The following is a 24,875-nucleotide window of genomic DNA, read 5'->3' on the forward strand; positions in this document are numbered from 1 at the left end:
AGTTGATGGGTGTGATATTTTATTGATAAGCGATAAAAGAAGCAGAATAACACAAATCACATGGTAAAGAATCATTACAAAACATATATCACAGGTTTGTGAGTTGTATTAATGTATTGGATGAGGACACATCAATAACATAACTACAAAATGGTGTTAAAAGTAAGGCATAAAAGATGATTTCTCAAGTTACACTTCAACTTTTCAATAGTTGAATATGGATCAAGTACTGTATGTACTATCAGTAAGATCACAGAACAACGTTGTCCCCTTATCGAGAGTAAATATCCAGACACAGCTTGTGTAAAACAACAAACACTAACCCAGCCGTAGTTAAATTAAGAGGCGCCCTTCAGGCTGACTTACGTTAATTATGGTGACGTGAATGTTGCGAGATGAGTGGACTACAACAGTACTAGTTAGACAATGATTTCAAGATTTCATGATCCACATCGCCTGCAGGTTCTGTGGAAAAGGTCAGACACCACTAGCCAAAGACTTTCTTCAGAGACGTCCTTGGCTTATTCATTTTTTTAGAGGTAGTCCAAAAGGGCAAAACGTAACGTCAATGCAGTTGTACAATAAAACATAACTGTCTGTAAATTCATTAAGCTCCATGGCAGCAATTTACCCAACAATGCTGAAATACATACACAAATGGGGATATTACATACCATGAGTGATATGAAAAATGAAATGAAATGAGCTTACTGTCAGTTTAAGGGCAGACATATTGACCACCAAGGTCTTAAAAACGTTACTGTATTAAAAGACTGGAACCTGGAAACTTCTTTATTTTTTAATTAACTAAACAATTGGAAATGATAGAAAAAATACTTTGAAATACCATTATTACCAAGTACTCTGAGTGATTATTTATGATGATTTATTAAAGATAAACAAGTATATTTAGGGGTTACCCTTAAAGACTGTTTTTTACATCATTCAGATCGTTTTATTTCTCTTTTAAACCCCACAAGCGTTGACCACAAATGGAATTCCATTCATTTGCATTGTATTTGAGATTCAGAAACACATATCTCAGAACTGGTCAAAAAACCAAACTATCTGCATGACTTGAAACCACAAGTTAGAAAGAAGAACCACAAATTAAAAGTTTAATTAACAACTATGATCAATGAGTATTTATTAACAAATGTATACTTATTCTTCTGGTATAATATATTTTTGCGATTAGCATAACTATCACATAGTAGCCCAATTGTTGCGGGTCACTAAAAGTCTCTCTTATAACGACCATATAGAAAAATGAAGGAACAACCTTTTTTCATTTCATAAATGAGTAGAACAACAAAGAGAACGGTTAAAGATGCAGTGTGAAATATTATTTACTTATTTTCCACCATTTATTTCCACCTTGTCATGTATTTCAGCACCTTGAAGTTATTTGCTGCCCTTGTTTTGTTTTAAATTACACTTATTAAGAGTGTCCCACATACAATTTACAGTGTACGAATGAGAAAAACCATGATGTAGTAAAAATGAGAAAGACCCAAAAAACAAACAAGTATTTCATAAGGAAGTACACCCTAAAAAAGCAAGTATTTTATCAAGTTGTTGTAAACTATTGGATGCATTGTTTTCCCAGGAGTCTCACTTCAGCTTTTAACAAATACATTTTTTAAAGAAAATTACAATGATGCTTTTTTTGTACACCAATAGCAAAATCCTCTGCTGGTGTGTGATGTGTGCTTTTGTGTGTAAGCCTGAAAACCCTTTGTGTGTGTTTGTGTGTTTGTGTGAGGGTGTGTGTGTGTGTCGATGTTGCTGCAGAGGGAGTGAAAAGTTATTTTGTTGCGATGTTTTTTGTTACTGAGGTAGTATGAGAGTTTAAGAAACTGAGGGCATCTGAGGTTTAAATGAGGTCTTTGTGTCAAGGCAAACTGGTAATGTCAAACACAAATCAGAAATGCACAACAAACACAGCACAATCATTTTTACTGAGTAGACTGACAACATGTTCCTGAATAGTTTAGTACCTGAGGTTTCAATATGGTGTAAAAGCACTGTAATAGTAAAATCCTGAGTGTGGTAAAATGACATGTCAACAATGTTGTTGACTAAAGTAAATATGAAGGGTTTCTTTCCAAAACAAGACATCCATATAAACCTTTCGGTGCTTTTTTACTTGCTGGAGGGTGGAAGAGGAAATACAATTGGCAATTGTTATGCATTACTTTTTAACTTTGAGTAATGAACATAAGACATTTATTTTCTCCCAAACTGGATATCTCCTTTTGGAATAAAATCTTTCACATCTACTTTTATAATAATGACTTCAGAGCACCATGTTTATATTGTAACATCACAGAAAATGTCACCATCTTGCTCCCATTTCATATGAGAATTCATGACACTTGATTTAGATTTTTCTTTCAATAAAACAGTCAAGGTTAGTTCCTTTTTCTCTCAATTTTAACCCACAATCCTGTCCACACACCCGCTCAGAGACAAGCAGAGAGGTTAAGAGAGTGGGCATCCTTAAAGCAATAGTTTAACTTTTTGGGTAAATACGCTTCTTGGCAAACTTTCCAAAAGTTAGATAAGAAGATTTCTAAAAAACAATGAATCTTAAGCAAAGCATTCAGACTGGACACAGTCTGAAGTTGAACATTTTACCTTACACATTTAAAACTCGAAAGGCACATTGCAGTAACTGTGTGAACAATTAACTAAAAACTGCTATCAGTCTTTATGCTAAGTTAAGCTAACCAGCTTCTGGTTGTAGCTTAATAGTAACCGTACAGATATGAGATTGGTATCAATCTTTTGATGCAACTCTTGGTGTAAGTGAACAAGCACAATTCCCAAAATGTCAAACTATTTGCTAAAAAAAGCTATTTTGAAAGATCAAATTATTCGAAGTAAAAACAGAGCTTGTTCATCAAACTCTTACAGCGAACTAATAAAACCAGGGTACAGTATCATATCGGGAGAAGAAACAACTGTCTGCAATGACTTCTTTTTGTGTGGTTATGTGTGTGTTCCTGAATTCCCATCACAGAAAGGGGTCAGACCCCTGACCCCTGTTTGTTTGAGGCCAAACCTTGAGGTAGGTCGAAAGGCATCCCATCTACTCCCCTTCCTCCTGCGCTGGAACCTGAGATGTCTGAGGCTCGAGCTGCGAGGGATCATCCTCAGTCTCTTCTGAAGAGCCCTGGAACAGCACAAGGCCAAAAAACACCATCACTTTGTGTGTTGTCGCAGTCTAGTGACTCATAATGCACAAGATAATTAATCTATACTAGAAAGAGCACGAGAATACAATAATGAGTGTAAAATTCAGTGATTGCGTGCGGAGAAGTAGGTCCAGCTGTCAGACTTAGAAATGCGAAGAACACGACGGTTAGGTCAGGAAACCAAGTAGACAGAGAAAGAGAACAGTTAGATCAGGTTTCCCCTCTCTACATTGACTCATTCTTCCCCTTCGTGTGCGTGCGTCTGAAAAAGGGAGTCTATCTTAACGGTTTCAGTTCTTGAAGAGGAGAGGATGCGATAAGGAAGACGAGGGGCATCAAGAGAACTGACACGTTGTGCAATATTCTTTGTTTGAAATATGAACGAGGTGGCTTAAAGAACTAACGTTTCTCAGAAACACTGGGTGTGCACCCACTAAAACTGGATGTAACGAAAGGATGTTTGGAGGTGTATTTGGGGAATTCAGCACCGCCGTCTTTACATTTCCTAGAACCCGTCATATCCTTGTGAAGTCAAAGAACGGTTTCTTTATCATTACATACTAAAGTAAATATGTAGTTAGCAGCGATGTCCCATGTTGTTCTAATCCTAATGTTTTCAATGTGCAGGGCAGTGCAAAGGATTAGCTGTATGTGCTGCACAAGCTGGAGGAAATTAGCTTTTTCTTAATCTGTGTTGGATTTGTGATTATGGAGACGTTTGCCAAAGAAGTATATGATACTTATAAAGTACGATTCTTTTACATTCAACATTTTTTTAAATTATGAAAAAACAAATATAAAAATGCAATACTTAAGAATCACATGTGAGTTTACTTGATCAATCTAGCCAAAACTAAAGCAGTATAATGCATCAAAGTGGATAACTATGTTGGTAATTCAATAACTTTGTCATCATGCTCTCTCTCTTTATGTTTTTTGTTAAAAACATTCAATATAACGCACTGCAGTGTTGGTTAGGTATATTTAATAAATTGGTTACTATAGACTGTCCGAAGGCAATACTTTGTTGGCTGCAGAACCAACTTAATGGGCCCATAGGGCTTTTGAATGTAGTTCAGGTTTGAATAGGAACACAAGCAGAAGATATTCATGAATAGTTAAATGAGATCTGCTCTCAAAAGTCCCTCATTATAAATGAGACTGATTTAGTGAAAAAGTAAGATGTGTGACACAAACTGAAATGCCTGATCTACTGAAGCAGAGGATGTCTTTCTTCATTGTCACAGACTCTCAGTGACTTACAGTTCAATGTGATATCTAGTAAGTGACTAATTCAAAAACGTATTGAAAGTAATTTGCTATGTGTTACTTACCAAAAAGACTGCAGTGGAAGGGTATTTAATTATAGAGGGCTTATGCTTAGATTTAAAAAGGATGTAATGCTTTGTAATCATTTAAAGAATCTGCACATTTCGTTAGATTAGAGATCTTACTTCAGTCATTTTAACAAATTAAATCACAAGAATCAAAATATTTTTTTTCCCCTCACCTGCTGCTCTTCAGCTACTTGTACTACTTTCCGGGGCTGCGGTAAGAGAGGAAACACAATGAATATATCATGAATACAAAGGCCCTGCAGCTCAAGGAGACACCTTGAAGGCTTTGGACACAACTGTCAGTGATTGCTCCATACCCATTTCCTCGGTCGCCCACGCGGACGTTTCTCACCAACGGGTTCTACTTTCTGAGGAAGAACAGACGAATGGTTAACACCATGTTTCACATTTTAACAATCTTGGCATACTTTCAGCTCTAACTAAGATTAGGGTCATATGCATTGCCATTTTGTATCATAGTTTGTATTACTTTGTCGCCAGAACAAAGTAAACTGCAATACAAATACAAACAGTTCTTTAAGTCAAAGTATCCCTCTGTAGAATATGAAGAGCTGTCTGTCTGAATATAAATGAGGAACTCTACCAAGCAAAGTTAAATGATCTTCAACAATCGAATGAAAATACCAAAAATACACATATTCATTGAATATTTTGATTTTATATCCACATTTTCAGAAAAATGCTGGATTTCCCTTAATTTGTAAAAAACAAAAAAATGTATGTGGGTTATGGCATGTTTTACAATAGGCAAATACATACCAATGTATGTTTCAGATGTAAATAGATCGGTGGAGTTGCCTGAAACTAATGTTTTTTTCCAGAGATAGCGATGAAACAAATAAAGTCTATAATAAAAAAAGATATGTTATCTGTATACAATTGTTTAGAGTGTTGCTACAAATGCACAGACAACCGGGAAATCTGCCAGCAGGGGCACCACAACAACTTTCACTCCTGCTACAACAAGCCTCTGAAAATAATCTTCAACTTTAAGAGAAAATTTGACAAAATAGCAAAGGGTAGCTTTTTTCTAAACTATCTTTAATATCAATGCACACAGCAATGTTGCTCCTGATGCTATATCTGAGTACATGTGGTCATAAGTGTACTGTAAATTGATATTTCACAGCTGTCATTCAACAATGTCAACACTTTTTAAACACGCTGCCACACATGTTTTAGTTTAATTTGAAAACAACATAAATACACAATATAAAAAATAGGCTGAGATTTTAGTTTTTAAAGTAGTGGTTGATTTAAAGTGCTGTTTTAATGTTACATTATTGGAAAAGGCCCCTTTGGTGAGAATGGTACTAATTATTTACTCAATTGAAAGTAGAAATAGATGTTTAAAATTGTATAATTAAAAGTCATGCATTCTAAATATTTTCCAGTACCAAAAGTAATGTTCACTATGCAATATACTTCATTACAGAGTTTTTGATTATTGTACATACATATTAAGATACAAATCATTATCATGAATGCATAGATGTGAAAGATGGACCAATTTAGATGGAGCTTATATCAACATAAAAAACTGTTGATATACAAAGTGATAGTTTAAAAGATGAGGAGTAAAATTGTAAACTGCAAAGTGACTTCACATGTGCCTCAAAGATGTACTTTGACTTTCGGTATTTAAGCATGTGCTGTCGTATCTTTAACCACTTTTATCAATGTTAAGTGAGAGACATCCCTCTGTAAGACAATCTTTCATTCCTCAGAACAATAATAGATATCACTAACAAACAGGCGTGAGACAAAAATACTGCACTGATTTAACAGCTGCTCTTTTCTCTGTTTTCAGCTGACACTGCCCTCATCATGATGAATGCTGACTTCCATTAAATGCCCTGCAAAGGAAATCAATCTTAGTTTTTCCAAAAATTATAAATGGAAACAAAATGTATAAAGAGTATTTCCATCAATTGTAAGACAAATATTGTGTGTGTTATTGAGTGTTAGAGTAAGAAATCACAGATGACTGTAATGTCACTAATGATTATATCTTTCTATTATATTTTCTAATGTTAAGAAATTCACAGCATCATTTCTTTCTTTCTCAAATAAATACATGTATTTATTGACAGCTTATAAATCAGTTTGAACCTTTAGTGCAGTTTTGGGGCCTTTGTTCTTGCTGCCTTTGGGTCGTCCTCTCGGTCTCTTCGGAGTCGGTGGCCCAACAGGCTCCTGCACAGAAAAAAACACATGTTAAACTAACCATTGAAAAACATTGCTTTGCATGAGCTGTTTCTTTACAGCCAGGAGACACTGACCCATAATTAACTAGCTTTGTTTCCCAGAAGCACCTTTTAATTAGATACTTAATGATTTAAGATCTAGGGTAGACCTGATTCATCTGATCTTTTTAAAGACTGGAGCCTTACCTGCTGCTGTTTCCGGGGCCGACCCCTGCCCCTGCGCTGAGGCTCAGGAGGAGACTGGGCAGTGCTCGGCTCGGGAGACGGCTCTTTGGTCCCACGATTACTCATGCCTGTGTCTGTCCACCTGCTTCAAAGAGTGTGGGCATCAAAGCCTGGAGAAGCAGCCTCAAGGGCTTAAAGAGGAGAAGATGAGAGTAAAAAAACGAAGTATTGCAAACTTATGAATTAAGCAATCATCTTCCACAAATTCTATTCAAAACGTTTTCTTTGCACAATCACAACCGTGAGTTTTCATCAGTGCTTAATATAATTGAAAGGATAAATCAGAATCACACAGGATCATTTTCCAGTAGTGAGCGTGGGAACTGCTTATACATTAGCCTTGGCACCAGGTTCATTGGAAACACAGACAGGGGTCTGGCAGACGCAGGGAAACATGAGAATGGTGTCCAGAAACTAAAAGTAGCACAGATATTCACAACTCAATCTGCCATCCAAAATCTGCATCTGCTCTGCTGTACGCTGCCTTTCCATCTGTCCTCTGTGAGGTATTTCTCAATGAGGTTGTGCATGCTGTAGGCGTGCTGATGCTGCACCAACCTTTATTTGAAACGTGTGGAACTTGGACACCCAAAAAATAAACTACTTATTTTTAATGGAAAGAATCATTAAAACATGACAAACTATTCACACATCTAAGATTGCAACCTATATAGTGAACTTCAGAGCTGCAATGCTTAGTTGATTTATAAAATAGTCATACACAAGAAATGAACCTGGAACTTTTTTCATAATTGATGGCAGTCTCTGTGTCTCATTTGATTGTAAACAAAATAGTTTTCGGTTTTGAGTTATAGGGCACAGATACATGAAAAAACATAAGAAGAAACTATTTGGACTTCAGGCAAAACTTTTCTTTCTTTTTTTTACCAACTGAATAATCAATTTATTATTAAGGACATGTCAGTGATTTCCTAATTCAGTAATTGTCTGGTCAATTAAATGTAACAACATAGTTAAAACGCCCCTTAAGCCCCCAAAAACCATGTTGGCATCTTGAATTGTGAAAGATAACAAGTTTACAATCACATTATGACCAAGAAAGGCAACAATTCTCGAAAAATGACCGAAAGTACAAATGAGTTATCAAAATTATTGTCTGATTGATTATGATAAACCATGTGGCCTATCCTCCAATCATATTTGTTGGGAATTTCTCAAAGGACGATTAGTTCATTTGTATTAAGATAGATAGATGACTAAATGCTGTTTGTAATGTCCTAAGGTGGTCGTTCACCGTAAGGTCTAGCTCTGGGAGGAATGTGCCAAAATCTAATTGCCAACACAGCCTATCAAAACGGGCGAACTGAAGCAGGAAGTCGGAGTCATTTTAGAAATATACGTCCTTGTTGAAACGAGTAAAAGCCAAACGAGACAAACGACGCCGTTTCGTGGCTTCTAAACGGAGTAAGGAGCAACACAACAAGCGTCCTGCACTTCTTCTGCAGCGGCAGACCGCCCGCTTAACTAGTCTGTGTTTGCCAGTCTAGTACTGGGACTGAATGTACTTTTTGCATATGGGCGGCAATTGCAACCATAAAAACACCTTGTTTTACAGCCTTTTAAGAAGGTGCGTGAAGCGCTCCTGCATGACTTCAAACCTTCCCGACTATGGGTTGAGTATCTAGCGCATGTAAACGCCAAAACAACAGTCGAGGCCGTCAGTGTTTAAAGTCGGTGCTCTCTTCACAACATCCCCCTGCTCACATCACTTGCGCAATAGTTTGTATGTGCTGTTTTCATTAGTGATAACAGGTCCGCCGAAGTGGATGAACCGAAAAACTGGAGAAACTTTAGCGAGAGGGACAAAGGCGAGGAACACAGGTGCAAAAGCTCTCCTTTCAAAGCAGCCATGGACATACACACATACATACACCCAGGCTATAGGCTCCATGTTCCGACTGAGTGCTCACCGCCAAATGCAACAATGAGAGCGCAGGGAACTTACCTTGAGACGGTTCTAGCTTTACCTGGAAGTTCACACACGGTCAGCTCACTTTGTGCTCCTGCACAACTCTGAAAATCTCAGAGTATCGACCGTCTCATTGGTTGGATTGAAAGGGTAAACTCTCTCTCTCTCTCTCCCTCTCTCCTCTAATCGGAAATGTGTGTGATCCCCCCAGACGTCCAGTCACGAATACCCCAGTTGCAGTATAATTGGGGGTTGTAGCTGAGCAGTATGCATTGCATACTTTCTCTATTAAAGCATGTTTCAAGAGGGAGCGAGGGTAGGTTTGGAACAGAGGACCCCGCCCCGAAAAGCTCACTGGACCACCCACTTGAGAGAAAGAAAGAGAGAGTCTGGTTCCGGGGTTCCCAAAGTGGGGAAGTTCCCCACAGACGGGAGGAGAAGGTACAGTAGAAATGTCTAGACGGGTTTAAGCAGAGGTTTCACACTCTCTCTCTCTCCCTCCCTGCTGTTAGATCCCCACCTACACTGCTGGACTTTCTGTCAGTCATAACAAAGGAACCAAATATCAGATGGGGTTTTTGAGAGCAAAGTGTGTGTGCAGGCAGCCGTCTTTTTTTTTGGGGGGGGGGGGGGGGGGCACAGTTTGGTTAATTTAATTATGCATCAGATTTCCTTTTACCAGATCTGAGTAAAATGGCTAATGTCCCCTTTAATGTTCCTATGTTGAACAACCTGAACAAAGTGTTTTTGTTCAGGTTGTACACCATAACTTGTCTCTTCAGTATTTGTTCTGTTCTTGTTCTCTTTATGTTTAAAATAACATCTTCCTATGGTGGACTTTGGAATCTTGAAATCCTACCATCATAGTTTTTGACACATGTTTCAGTATCAGGTTTAAAAAACATTGAGATTTCAGAGGTAACTTTGTAAATTTGCACACACTGATAAATACAGACATAAATGTTTGAACAACAGTGAAAACACATTCCAGGGGCGGCTAATGCTGAACCGCTCATGGAGTCATGTCAGGTCAGCCTGCTGGCATAAAACCAAAAATATAAAGCTTTAGGTTACAAAGATGGAGCACAGGGCAGCATCTGAACGCCAGAAAGTGTCAGTTTCATTATGTACCTCAGAAATTCATATCCTCTGAAATACGAAGTTGTATTTTGAAAAACTCACATAAAAATGTTGAATTAAAAGATACATTCAGATAACAAAGGATGCATGAGACAAATTACAAAGAAACTATTTGAATATTTCTGTGGCAGCATTTATTAAAAATGTATTCAGGTTTCCCAGAAGCATTAAGCTTTAACAGTTGGTGAGAACTGGTAGTCATATATGAATTTGATTAGTCATCCACTATAATTATTACTAAATGAAAGCACCAGAATGACGCTGAAATCATAACTGTCAACCCGCCATTTCCAGATGCTGTGTCCAGCAGGATGATAATTGTCCGTTTTTAGTGAAAGGGAACATCTTCTACTCTATACTGCTATTAGTTCTGCAAAAGATAAAATGTCAGTATCTTTGGATTAAACAATGTTGGTGTGAAAATGTACAAGACAGATCGAGGGGGGAGGGTTTGTATGAGTGAGGAGTTGTGTGAGTTCAGTGGCCCTCTGTAGGCTGGTGTGTCTGAGATTCGGTCGGACTCTGATCTTGAGGTTTATTTAAGCTGAATTCCGTGGGCTCATCAGGACCGGGTTACAAAAATCCTCCTATAGAACTAGAAAGAATGTGCAGCGCATACAGTTCTGCATAAGGCACAAAGGCATGTCTTTAGAGGTGGGGGCAGGCATCAAAAGACAGGCAGAGTAGGGATTTCTTTAGAGGCTGGGGGCAAAGGAGGTATTTCGGAGCTCCATTCACTGCCACTGAGAGGAGGGGAGGCAGACAGTTTTGTGGTGAAGGGTGCATTTCCAGGGGATGTTAGTTAGGAGTTACTTACTCTCAGTTATTCTGCTCTGAACCGGAGGGGCTACAATTAGTAAAATTGACATTAATTTCAGTGCACTATAAAGTAGCTGTAAGCAGTGTTTAATTATGTGTTTGTGAACAAACTATAACTCTTCTTGTGGGCACTCTTAAGTGGGGCCTGCTGTAGGGACACATAATGAATGAAAAGGTTTTTAAAACAACATTGTAATAATATACAATTATAGGAGAGGTTATCATTGTTGCCAAATGCTGCTTACAACTGAAATATAGTTAAATGCAATATACAAACAGAAGGACCTCATGTAATGTGAAGATTTTTAATAAATGTAAATGTTATGATTCTCTGCATTTTTTTGTATCTCAGCATATCTAATTATGTTTTGGAAACATAAATGATTTTGGTAGGTTAATCTGGCAGAGGTATAGACTAAATATAATTTCACATAGTCTCTATCATGTAGTAATTGTATTAATCATAAAATAAAATCTGACGATGAGTCTTATTGTATAATTAACATTTCTTTATGTAAAAGAGACAGCTGAAAGGATTGTTTTGACGTGGTAAAGTGACTAACTGGTCTGTTTGGTATTTGCCAGTTGATTTGATTGGTTCCTGTTAAACGGCAGTCTCTGTCTCTAAGCCATCTCCATGACCTTCTTGATCCAGTCCACGTAGACAGACACTCGGATGAAGATGTTGGGCTGCCCTGGGTGTCCGCAGCGCCTCATGGGGATGATCACACCCTCCAGTACCCAGCAGTCGCTGTTCTGACACGCCAGAGGTCCGCCGTAGTCTCTCTGCAGAAACACAGGAACAACACTCCGCCGTCATTATTTGTCTCTGTTATGACTGACTGTCACTGCTGAGGTTGGAAACATCTTGCAGTCACATCTTGTCCAGTGCACTTCCATTGTCCAATTGGTGAATGTGTTTGATTTACAGGAACATATAAATAGCTGTATGCTGTTTAAGAGCACTTGTAGAGAATTCCATCATCAAACTAATTTTCTTTACCATCTGTATTTAAAGTTTTAATTCTCTGAGCTTAATGGTGTTATTTTTGCTTATTAAAATGTTTGACTTTTGAGAAATATGCTAATTTGCTTTGTTTCCAGGAGTTAGATGAGAGGTTGAAACTAACCTCCAGCCAGTTAGCTTATTTTAGCTTGGCATAAAACTGGAAACATCCAGCTTGGCTGAGCAAACAGGTTCACAGGCAAACAATGAAAGAAAAAAACATTATTATAATTATATTATAAATGATGTGCATCATTTTCTCTGAGAAAAACTGCATTCTCATTATTTTAAATTCTGCATTCTCTTTCGTTGTCCTTTTAGAAGAAGCTAGCAGACACTCACAATAATTCTGTCAAGTAAAATTAAAGGATGATGTTGATGTGAGTGAAGCGTAACATTGCTAACTGAAGTGCACATGTGCTGTATTATGACAGTAACTACTGTGAAAGCCTGAGTCTAAACAAGCAGACAACCTGAGAGGCTTTCTGCAACACTCCAAAATGAACTCCATCGCTCAGGGAAATATTTAGCATAACGTACAAACATAAGTTGAAAACTTAATGTAGTTTACTGTATGCTACAGTACAATAGCTAGCTCAGACAGGCTATGCTCACTGGCTACTTGCTCTAGCAACATAATGAGCATAAAGGCCTGATAGCGTCTTATCAAACTCGACAAGAAAGCGTGTGATTGTATTTTTAAATGTTTGACATATTCCTTGAATGCCTCTGCACACTGCAGTTAATGGTTGTTTTCATGGTTACCTTTTGTTAAGACAATGTAAAAATAAATGTCTCTATTTTAATTACCTATTCAACTAAATGCAACTTATTACATTTGATTACTTTTCACAACTTTTTTAAAACACATATCTTGAACTTGACAATAAAACTGAAAAAACTACAGTACATTCAAACCGTATTGTGAAAACCTCACAATACTTAAAGGTGGGGTAGGTAAGTTTGAGAAACCGGCTCGAGATGCTGGAATGCTCTTAACATCCCGATAGCAATGAATATCTGAAGTGCTTTGACAAAAATTCCATAAATAAATGTCATCTGTGGAAGCCGTAGTACTGAAAAAAGCACGACCAATCATTTGAGCCGGCCCGGCTAAAATAACTGGATGGCCTACCTGCCTGTCAGCCTTCCATCTGTGTACAAACTTATCTCGTGCCCTCATTGGTCATGTGCGCGTTCGTGTGTGTTGGAGGAGGGGCTCTGTAAGGAAGTGGCAGATTTTTTCCGGCTGTGTATTTTCAAATTCTAGGGCACTCGAGCTGGTTTCTCCAAAATGACCTACCTTAATTAATTAATTTTTGCCAAAGATATATTGCATAGATGTAATCCATTTGTAATCAACATTTTGATTGGTGACTTTAATTAAGTGAAACATTTATTTGTTATCTTTTTTAAGTTTTTTATATGTTGCAAGTTATCCCCAACACTGTCGAAAAAAAAGTTTGTGAATGGAGAAACTGATGAAGCTTGAGGGTAAAACAAATATTCTACTATTCAAAAAAGACAACAAAGCTTAGATGCTGTGCACTCTCTTCAAAGACTCTTACCTCGCAGGCGCCCACCCCACCCTGGAAAGAGCTCGTGCACATCTCGTTCTCACGAACGCGACCTCTGAAGTATTTGTTGCATTCCTTGTTACTCAGAACTGGTATGTTGGCCACGTTGAGGACAGTCTCATCTCCAGTCCCTTGAAACAACAACGAGACAGAGGAATGATTTAGCAGCAGCCGATGTGTTTAAAGATGGAGAAAATAGCAAAGGAAGGTGGACAGATGTTGAATGTTTCTGCAAATAGCAACGCCATCTGTTGCTCACTGTTCTGAATAGCGCTCTCATTTAGATGCAACATTACTTCAAGGGCAGACGCAAGATGCTTGTTCTAAGGAAGTCATCAATTATCAATTACTGAAATTGAAGCATATTGTAGTTGCATGAAGCGCAGCGTGTTGCTAATTCAGTGTCAAGTTAATAATTTCCAAAGGATTATACTTGCCTCTCGTCTCACCCCATCCTGCGATCTCACATGGCGTCCCCTCAGCTACAATGTAGCGCTCAGGAGGGAGGCAGATCTGAGAGATACGCTCATTAATCTGGGCCGGACTAGAGGAAGAAAGAGAGAGGCACAGGGAAATTATTGGTGTGTGTGTGTAAGAGAGAGAGAGCATGCTTGGGGCACTTGACAGTACACACTATTCCAGTTGTAGCATGACCAGCTGAGACTCAGAGGGTCCGCAGACGATCTTTGTCAGCGGGATGGTTTGCATGCCGGGCTCTTCTGCTTGTGGATCACGAAACAGAGTTCCCATCCTAGCAGAGTACCCGGGCAGGTCCACGTAGCTGTGAACACATGCAGAGAGGATCAGTACGAGTCTTTTAACTTCATGTCTTATCCTGACATATCTCATAGTCTGTAAGAGGACCTCAAGCTGTTTAATACTGCTCTTCCAAGTAACACTCATTTTAAACAACACTAGTCTTGCTCTTAGCTCTGTAAGGCTGTACTTAGGCACAGCAAGGCTTCAAAGTAAATGTGAATAGGTTATCAATGACAATGCAGACACCCTGCTGTGCGCCAAGAACCTTAAAAAAAGAAAAGTTTACCAGGAGGAGAAACACTGCTTGGTGCTGATCACCCATCTGGGGTTAACCAGGGATCCTCCACAGAAATGGTTTCCTTTCCTGCACACAAGAGGGTCAGAGGTCACCATACTTGTCAACCCTCCCGATTTTCGCGGAAGACTCCCAATTTCATTGCCCTCTCCCGGTTTCCTCCCGGAGTCATATTTCTCCCGATTTCTGACAAAATCAGATTTACTCAGGACTGTTTCCACTCAAACTTTAATACAGCTACACCATTGTTTGGTTTCCATGGTAACACGTCTCTTTAGTAGCGCGCGGAACTCAAAGTCTGAGAGGGTGAGGCAGATAGTAACAGAAAACAGAACAAGAATCAACAACTACTCTACTCTTTGCTCACTCCTTTCCTTTTTGAAATCGTTCTGTGTGACACAAATCAATAGATTAATTTCCTGAATATAACACAGAATGCCGTGAGACTGTGTTGCAACCTGCATAGAGGCGTACAGACGCATCCGTTTGACCCCCTAGAGCGTTTCATTTGCAACATCTATCCCAGTCTATGATCTTTCCACCTTGGGACCCGCTATCGTTTGCGGGGTCCGTTTCTATCGTTTTGTTACGGCCTCGTGTAAATGAAAGGGCTATAGCCTACCCAAGAGAAACTATGCGGATACAACCCGTTTCGTCCTTGTGTAAACGGGCTCTCAGTCTCACCTGTCCCTCAGGCTCACTGTCCATGGAGAGTTCCCAGGAATCCCATTCACAATGCGCAGCCTCGACAACTTCGCGCGGTCATCTCTCTTTCCACACTCACTGAACTCCACTTTCTCTGCGTTCACAAAACAGTATGTGAAAACAATTATTAAGAGAAACAAGAAAACTTGTTGTCATCGACATGTTGCTTACTATTCATTCAGATACTAACCTACTGGTTCAGTCATGGACACTTTCTCCCCAGCTATTTGAAAAAACAAAATAAGAAGCAGATCAACTTTTAAAGTAAGAAAACAAAAGCTCTGGATGAACTGTCATCACAAAGTACCAGATATATATATATATATATATATACAGTTATGTACCACAATGTTTGATGGCACAGTAGTCAAACTCAGTTTTGGGGTCGGTGGTGTAGCACCACGGTCCGTGCTGGTCCCCATCGGGGTTACGACAGTAGTTCTCCGTCAGGTTGGCCTCGGGATGCGTGCTTTGGTTAATCCTGGAAAATGTACTAAAATTATTTTACTAAACTGTAAACTCAATAATAAAATGCCACAGACAACTAAACAAAGAAGAAGTTTTTGCCACACATGTTACCCTTATTCTTGTTTGGTAAGGTGTCCATTAAGCTGTTTCATCAAAATCTACTATTAGAATACATTTTTTTAGCTGATCCCAAACTCCCCAAATTTCTGTGCATCGAATGGTGGGGAAAAAAGGGAGCACACCAAAAAGTGTATATTTTTGTCTCCATCCTGTCTGTTTGGAGGGTAATTTGTGTGTAGTAATTCACTTTTCTAATGTGAATATTCAACATACTCAACTAAGCTTAGAATTATTTTGACATTTGGATTTCAGAACACAGCTTTGTAAAAAAAGAGGAGCAGAGCTCATCTCTCATTTTGAATGATCATCGTACTTTGTCCGATGAGGTGTATTGATGTTCCATTTCTGGCAGGTGATCCCCTTACGAGTTTTGCGGACCATGCCTCTGTAGTTTTTTCCATTTCCATGGTAGCAATCTGTAAAAAAAAAAAATTGAAATGACAGCTCCATGATAATGTATAGCGCATTGAAAGCTATATAAAAGTACAAAAATAATGTAAACAACACTGCATAAATTGTATAGATGTTTTTTCGAACCTATACTCCAAACAATCAAATAAATCAAGGATTCTGCATTTCCCCACCAGAACGGTATTTTTTCAGTTGATGTAACTTCTACGGAGGAGCAGCCCCTGTTGCCATAACGGACGATAACATGATAATGGTAAATGGAAAGATAGTGTACGGTACAGAAGTAATAAGCTCAAATGTGCCAGCATTGAACTGACATGAATTAGACTTTGATGCAATCTTATGAAATTATTAATTTGTAGTTTTACAAAGTAAACCATAGAGATAGAAACTGTGACTGCTGGTAAAAAATGTTTATTGGGGTTGCACTGGAGGGAACTTTGACTCATCTCTCTAGTTGCTTACTACATATTTATCCATTGCAGTTGACAAAAAGCTAAAAACGAAGAGTACCTTCAGCCTCTATGTCGTCTGCGCAGCGTTTGATCTGTAGGCAGAGAGCAGTCCTCATCTCAGGCACAGATGTGAAGCACCAGGGAGCCTCCGACCCATCTGGGTTACGACAGTAGTTCTCCTCCAAACCCCTGCAGGAGATGTCTCACTCAGTCAGGTTACTTTGGTTTGGTTTTTATTCTTTCATTTAACAACCTACACACAACACAGTTTTTCAAACAAATATAAACAGACAATAAACTACACCTTTCAAATTGTTATGCTTACAATTGAAGCATGGGAAAACATAAAAACATAAAGTCAAAATGTCCATGCTGGTCCTGTCTTGAGACCAACCAAATTTAAATTATGACTTTTCTATTACAATACAACACCTTTTAACAGTCTGTTAATTTGCCTTTAAGGCATTTATTGGTATGGCTTGCTGGAAGGTACTAAACTCTCTGTAGAAGACATGTTGTTGTATAAAAGTCACATTATTAAAAGCACAATACATCATAGATTGTATAAAGGCCACAGATACTTTCTTGCAACTAACAATAAAAAGAACAATTAAAAAAAGAACAAAAAACAAAACAAATCTCTATTAAAAATATAAAGGCATTACAATGAGAATTTCACCAAGACATAATCTACTGTATATTCTCTGCCTGTTTAATATTGTGATTAAATTCTAATAAAATACTTTCATCCAAAAATACATTTTTAATAAAATGGATGATTGAAATGATCATAATCGATTTAGGCATGATGAAGGATTACCACATTACAAATAAGCTTAATATTCATTTCACATCCATATTGCCAGTCAAAGTGCAACCCGCTCCTTAATCTGGAGATGCTGACCATTTATCATCAACTGTCAACTGTCAGCAGAGAAATAAAATCGCAAGAAACTTCACAGAAAGGACATCTTGACATTAATATTCATGTGTCGAGCAAACTAAAAGTCCATGAGTGCAGAAAAATAACCCCAAAGTATTTCAGAAACAATCAACTTCTTCTTCTTTCCTCCATCACGCTGTGAGTTGTACTTACTTGCATTCGTAGGTGTTGGGGTAAAAGGGATGCTCATGAGGGTGCTGGGCATCCCACCGCTGGCAGGGGATCCCTGAGGTCGTCTCGTTCACTCTGCCACGGTAATCTTCCCCGCGTCCACGGAAACAGTTTGTTGTGGAGCTGGAGCGTGGGCGCTTATCTACCCGCACCTCAGCTGAGAGAGCAACAGCAAGTTGAAGAGGGAATAAAGATGAGTGACAACACAGAGGTGATGCTAGTTGATATGGTCCCTCTGAGCATAATGATTTGTATGTCCCTGTATTGTCTTGAGATTAAACAGAGAGTGAGAGGTGTGACATGCAATAAGGTCAGAAAGCTGGAATTTATAGATCACCTATTATGCAAAATCCACTTTGTCATGTCTTTTATACATAAACATGGGTCCCCTCTGTGTAAAGAGATTCTGAAAGTTTCAGGAAAAAATATTCACTCTTTTTGTCCTGATCCATTTATATAAAAACCTGTCTGAAAATCAGCTGATCAGATTTTGGCCCCTTTATGATGTCATAACGATTTGTTGGCTTGTGTAACCATTAGCCAATTATCAACCAAGGTAACCCCCCCCCCCCCTCCACCTTATCACCTGAATATCTCTCAGAGGGGCGTGGGGAGGGGCTCCTTATTTTCCCTCCCTTTGATAGGGGTTTCTGGGACGCTTCAATTAATGATCTGTTGGGTATTTCGAGCCAAATACTTCAGAGACATGTTTGTATATATCTGAGACCTATAATATATTCATGAAAAACAGTATAATTAACCTTGGGGAATTTGGGTTGAACGGCATGCACTGTAACCATTGAGCTGAATTGCCAGAATTAAGATGAGAATTTCTCATTTCTTATTTTGATTGTGTTTTGTTTGTCCTGGACAGAATAACTGAAAAAAACGAAAAGGTTGAACTTATAATATAGTTATTAATCTTCTTATAATTACACCAAAATTGAAAATGAAACCATGTATGGAAACCGTGTATGTTCTTGTTAATCTATGACGATGAAGGGAATTTATTTTGAGTGTTGAGACTCAACACTGCCTGCGCCACTAGATGGCGGTATCTTATCGATGTTTGGACCCAGAGCTTTCTGTATTGAGGGGAAATGCCAATTCTGCCAGTGTCATCTTGCACAACTTGTGTTGAAATTCTGGAAAAAACACAGATGCCCTGATTGGGTTTGTTTATTTAATTATCTTCTGAAGATAAAGGGTCAGCATTTGAGTCTGCCGTGCTGTTTCATTTGTTATATTGAACACAATCCAAATGTATAAATAGTTAGAATCAGAGGAAAAGCCTTAAAAGCATATATTTGAATGTAAAAATACCACGTTATTCAATTCACGTTGAGTACACAATACCTTATAACTCTTATCATAGCTTTAAATGTTGTTTGTATGTATTTTTGGTAAATAATTGAACTACTACCTCTCCCATCATAGAAATGTAAACTATACTTCAGTAAAAGCTTGTAGAAACTCAATGACATAAAAACAAGCTGTACAATAACAAACAGAATAATTAAATAAACATTGTAATCAACCTGAAACCTTGTAAGACCATGCAGGTTCGGAATCATCGACAAAAAATGTGCAAATGTTAGTCACACTTACTCTTAAAGAGTTATTGAGCCCACTGTGGAATTTGCACAAACACCAAAAAGGTGATTTCTCTAAATGTAATTACAGCAACTTAATGAGGCACTCTAACTCCACTGTGTCTCCTAACGCTGCAACAACTTCATTTAGCTCATGTCTCCTTGGATTGTGCCCGAGGGAACTAATGAAAAAAACAAAATAGAAGAAAAAAAGATAGACTGTCTGGAGAAAACTTATGTTAGTAAAGAGTATAAGGTATTTTTTTGAATTAATGAACACTTTGGTTTACAAACTGTAAACGAAAAAGTGTACACTTCCTGTTTTATTTCCCAGACTCCAAGGCACATATGTGAAATTTGGTCCAACCACTACCTATTAAATTAAATAGGTATACATGTTCAGTTTACTTTCACAGGGGAGGATCTCTACTGCTGAGAAGCTGGAAATGTTTGGCATTTTACACGAAAGTGGCTGATTATTTTTCATCTACTGACAAATTATCTAACTGTTCAATCTTTAATATTACCCTGGATATTGTTTATAGTGTTATATATAGACTATGTACTATTGGGGGGACTAATAAAGGTATTCGGATACTGATTAAAAAAGAAGTCACGTCTTACTGCACTTGCTGATCTCACAGTTCTCCCGCTCCGTCTCGGTGTCGGTGGTGTAGCACCACGGCACGGGGGAGGCGTCCGGGTTACGGCAGTAGTTGTCATCTAAACTCTTATCTGGATATCTGAAAAAACGTAATTTATGACGTCCACATAAGGAAACAGTTCAGAAGAATTTCATTGTCATTTCTACACTGTAGCTATGTGCATATGACAATAAACCCTTTGAATCTTGAATCTTGAAAAGGACTTAAACATCACTTTACATGATGAGTACATTTGATTGTGTGATGAATTACTTTTCAGGCTGGTAGATGTGTTGGTGCGGGTACTGCTGGTCCCATCTCTGGCACTCTTTGCCGCTCACAGTGTGATCCACCTGTCCTCTGTAGTCCTCTCCGTTACATGTGATACATACCTCTGCAAACAAAACCACAAACACAGCTTCAACATCAGGATGGAAGCAGGAAGCAAACTAAATAAATACACACATTTTATTTTACATATCCGATTACGCCCAAATAATTCCACCAAAAGTAGGTGATGTAATTTTTGTTTTGTAAAAGCCACAAGGAAATGGGTTTCAATTTGTTCACTTGGTAATTATAACCTTCTCTTACCAAAGTAACAATTTCAGTGAAAAAGGGGAGTAAAGGTTTCCAACAAAACAAGAATTGTCTTCGGTTTAAATTCATTTGAGTGAGTTTTCAAGTTCCTTTGAGGTAAATAGACTTGCTTTAAACTCTATCTAAATATTTATATTCGCAGCTATTTCTTTAAAAACTCAGATTATTGAGTGAACTACTATGTGTTCATTCTCTGTTTTACCTATGATTTGTACCAAAATGATATAGCTTGTTTGTTGCTTTAAAAGTATTGATACCATTTTTTTTACATCACACAGCACTTGTTACGACTTGTATGGGATGTACCATCTTTACACTGGGGGATGTTGCAGCTCTCATAGCGGCGCTCAGGGTCGGTGGTGTAGCACCACGGGCCGATCCGATCCCCGTCTGGATTCCTGCAATAGGCCAGCTCCAGACCGTTGGTAGCTGTGGGAGTCCACCTGAGACCAGCAGATAAATATACAGTGAGCGACAGACTGTTTGATGCAGGGCAGTCAAAACATTTTCAGACCGTCTCATATTGATTTAAAGAGCCCTTTTAAACCTGTCATTGGATTTGCAATGCAACAGGTTAAAGCGTTGACTCTCAGCTTTAATCACAGGTGTTTGCATCCACATTACATAAATAGCGTGGGAGTTGGAGCCTCTTTATACACAGTTTCCTGTTTTAGATGACAAATTACAATTAACCACAAGCTATAATACAATTACTGATATATCTGGAAAAACTCCTGCCACCCCTTTAAAAAACAAGGTTCATGAGAGTTGAGAAGATAGGCCAGAACAACTCAAATTAGTCTGAAAGGTGGCGATGGGTTGGCATCAATCAGTGACCCCCTTTTACATCACAGCCATTTAAATCAACTGTTTAAACACAAATATGTTATATATAATATTGATTGAAACTTTAAATAAAGCTGTCACATTTACTATTTTGTCAAAATCTTAAGTCTATAAAAGCTAAACCCCTAAACGCCAACAAACTATCTTCTACGCTAGTCCTGTACTGTGGCCATCTTTGCTTCCTGTTATTTTGGGTTGTTAAACACACCGTGAGTTGGAGGCATTCAACACTTTGGCAATAAAACACTTCCTGTTCAGGTTGCCTGTAGGTAAAAGATCTATTAAATTGGAGGATTATGTATAAAAGCGTTTTCAAATATGTAAGTTTTCTGAATATCAGCTGTCTAACCCCATAATCCTTCTTTCACTTTAATCCGATGCCTGATACACTGCATGAGCCTCTAAAGAGATTACACGGTCTCACCTGTGATCGTGAGGGAACTTGGACCACCACTGTTGGCATTTGAGCCCACCTCTCGTGGTGAAGACTTTCCCTCTGTAGTCTTCTCCTTTACCCACGATGCACTTTCTGACATAGACTGCATAATAAAAAACAATAATGAATCCCTTCCAGAATTGACCACTCGCAGTGATGTCTGTGTTATCGCACAATTAGTCTCACCTTTCTTCTCGTAGAGGTCACAGTTTACATTCCTCTTCACCTCAGCGTTGCTCCCATCCCCCACCCAGGGCAGATGTTTACAGGAGACGGTCGGACGAGTCTCGTAGTTGAACGCTCTGGTGTTAAAGGGATGTTTTCATGTCAAAACTTTATTGGATACTAACCTACAGGAAGGCATACTGATGAAAGGGTTAGTTTGAATCAGTTTCCTTTAAGGATCGTAAACACGACATAACTGTACACCCCAGCACGTTCACTCCGCTCTGCATCGGTCAAACAGCTCGCTGCACCCGCACTGCGAGGGGGACCCAAGTTCCCATCAGCAAAAACACGTGGGTTTGCTATCCTGGCTCCAAAATGGTGGAATGGGCTCCCCATTGAAATCAGGACAGCAGATAGCTTGCACATCTTCCGGCGCAGACTGAAAACTCACCTCTTTCGACTCCACTTCGAGCGATAGAATTACTAACAAAGAACTGCTAACAGAGCACTTATATACTAATAAAGGGCTGGCTTATCTAAAGCCAGTTGAGTAGCACTTGAAATGTTTGGCTCTATGAAACCTGATGTACTTATATGATTCTGTTTTCTTCAAGGTTGTATCTTTTTGGTCGAATGTACTTATTGTAAGTCGCTTTGGATAAAAGCGTCAGCTAAATGCAATGTAATGTAATAACAACTAAGGCTGCAACTTAGCATTATTTCATTGTCAATTAATATTTATTTTCATTCAGCATTTTCTGGATTGTTTGCATTTGGTTTATATGATGTCAAAAGGAGAGTACAAATTGCTCATTCAAGTCGCTAAAAGTTCATGGGGATGTCTTTTACTATCCTGTTTTGTCAGTTCAAATTCAAAAAGTATTGAATTGAATGTTCAATTTTCAAATTGTGTTGGATATTATATTTCTGTGGATTGGCTAATCAATTCGTCAAGTACCTACAATTATCCTGGACAGAATTCAGGTTTTTTATAACTGTGCTTTTATTTCAAAGAGTTCACAGTGGCCATCATTTCTGTCAGCGATAATAATTTATCTTGAGGCATGCTTGAAGGAGCAACTACGTCAGACCTCACAGTTTAAAAGTTTGGATGATAAATCTGAACTGTTTGTTGATAACCTGCATCATCTCGGATAGGATTACAACTTCAAAATGAAGGTTGAAATAGACCATAGGTGTCTTTTTACAGTAGAAATCTTATTGGACACTTTGGTCTGGAGGAACTGTTGTCTAGTGATGCTGTATCAGAGTAAAGACTGGGTACCTGCAGTCCAGAGACTGTGAGCAGCGAGTGGCGCAGTCCTCCAGGTTCAGGACCGCTAACAGCAACATCTGAGCTGAGTTCCAGGAGGTGGGGACGAGCTCTCTGCCCTCAGAGCGCTGGAAGTCATTCAGTGGACTGCGGTAGGCTGTTTATGAGAACAGAGGAATAAAACCTAAAGTGCCTGGCATGACGGCATCTGTCTGTTTAGTGGTGCTGCTCTCTGGTACCAACTGCAACATTTGGGCACGAGCCTGCACACATATAACCTTTGGACCAAGACGCTGACACCAGAAAAAGCTTCAAACAGCAACTCAGTACACCTGGTTCCTGAAACAGACCACCACCACAACATCTAATGCTGTCACAAGTAATGCAGTGCTAACATGTATAACAGCATAATCCTAGTACTCTGAAAAAGGTTACATTAAAAATATTTTTGAGGTGTTTTGGGGATTTTTATTTGATCTTTTTAGTATACACATTCCTTAATAAACACATTTACTCTTCATCGTATCCTGATTCATAAATAGATAATTAAATAACTGTCTAGGGAGGAAATGTAGCTGTAAGTATTGTACTTTTAAGTAAGAACACATTTAAAATATGTATACATTACTTGAGTATTTATTTATGCCTTAGATAAACTGAAGGCTGGGGTGTTACTTGAGATATTCTCATATGTAATACTAAATAAAGTATTTAATGCATCGTCACAAAGCTTGTAGAGATCTGTGGTTCTTACAGGTCAGTGACACCACAAAAAGGATGATTTATAGAATATGATTGATTAGTTTGTATAATAAATCACCCAACTGTATAAAAAGACATACAACTTAAATATCAACAGCATTTAATAGTCAATACAACATTAATGCAGCAGTAACATCAGTAACATAATGTCTAATAAAGCACTTCGAGGAAACAAATGAATAGCCGATACTTTTTCTTTTGATACTTTAAGCACATTCTGCAGATAACAAATACTTTGAATTCATTACTTTTTTGCATTTGAGCCTTTCAGAGTGTGGTCCTGATACTTCTAATTAAACACTTCATCAAACACTCCAAAAGATTCAACTCACAGTAACTTACTATTTTTGATTTGTGCTGTAGGCTCACTTCTTTCTAACTACACAGACACTAACCAAACAGGCCATTACTCTGAATCACAAGTCCAAATACAGTCTAATAAAACCAAATATTTAGCACTATCATAACAACAAAGACAATTTAACAAAGACATTTAGGATGATAAAATAGTCTTACCAATGGCCGGTGCGACTGTCACCAGAATAAAGTGCAGAAACAGTTTCATTGTTTGAGGTCTTTGGACGGGAAGAACAGATTTAGCGGTCGAGAAGTCAGACTGGGATCTCTGAAGTCCGATCACCGGTCGATCTGATAATGACCAAAAGAAAATCCACAGAAAACAGCAGAAAACGCAGAAAGCATACAACCCTGACACCCACCCGAGCCCTTATTCAAACAGAGGCGCTAATCCCCAAAACACACACA

General features: G+C 38.4%; 2 protein-coding genes across 3 annotated transcripts; both read right to left on the reverse strand.

Annotated features, from left to right (window-relative positions):
* Positions 1-2: 2 nt before the first annotated feature.
* LOC307038614 (uncharacterized protein) lies at positions 3-9,310 on the reverse strand. Of its 2 annotated transcripts, none has more exons than XM_079680136.1 (6): positions 8,979-9,310; positions 6,952-7,121; positions 6,671-6,754; positions 4,855-4,905; positions 4,711-4,746; positions 3-3,178 (listed from the first exon to the last, which is right to left on the reverse strand). In XM_079680136.1, exons 2-6 carry the CDS (start codon positions 7,054-7,056, stop codon positions 3,095-3,097), a joined length of 360 nt encoding a protein of 119 aa, XP_079536262.1. In that variant the 5' UTR covers positions 7,057-7,121; positions 8,979-9,310; the 3' UTR covers positions 3-3,094. The 2 variants fall into 2 exon arrangements, with proteins under 2 accessions (XP_079536262.1, XP_079536261.1); XM_079680135.1 differs by having other exon boundaries at positions 8,957-9,303.
* Positions 9,311-10,171: 861 nt separating this feature from the next.
* Positions 10,172-24,813, reverse strand: mst1 (macrophage stimulating 1). Its single transcript, XM_079682185.1, has 18 exons — positions 24,627-24,813; positions 23,361-23,505; positions 22,094-22,209; positions 21,896-22,010; positions 20,932-21,068; positions 20,299-20,419; positions 20,006-20,124; positions 17,772-17,946; positions 16,734-16,864; positions 16,123-16,225; positions 15,566-15,702; positions 15,412-15,444; positions 15,201-15,315; positions 14,508-14,585; positions 14,097-14,243; positions 13,900-14,006; positions 13,454-13,593; positions 10,172-11,665 (listed from the first exon to the last, which is right to left on the reverse strand). Exons 1-18 carry the CDS (start codon positions 24,673-24,675, stop codon positions 11,504-11,506), a joined length of 2,130 nt encoding a protein of 709 aa, XP_079538311.1. The 5' UTR covers positions 24,676-24,813; the 3' UTR covers positions 10,172-11,503.
* Between the last annotated feature and the right edge of the window lie 62 nt (positions 24,814-24,875).

The sequence above is a fragment of the Notothenia rossii genome (assembly GCF_949606895.1).
Source record: "Notothenia rossii genome assembly, chromosome: 5".
Classification (NCBI taxonomy): Eukaryota; Metazoa; Chordata; class Actinopteri; order Perciformes; family Nototheniidae; genus Notothenia; species Notothenia rossii.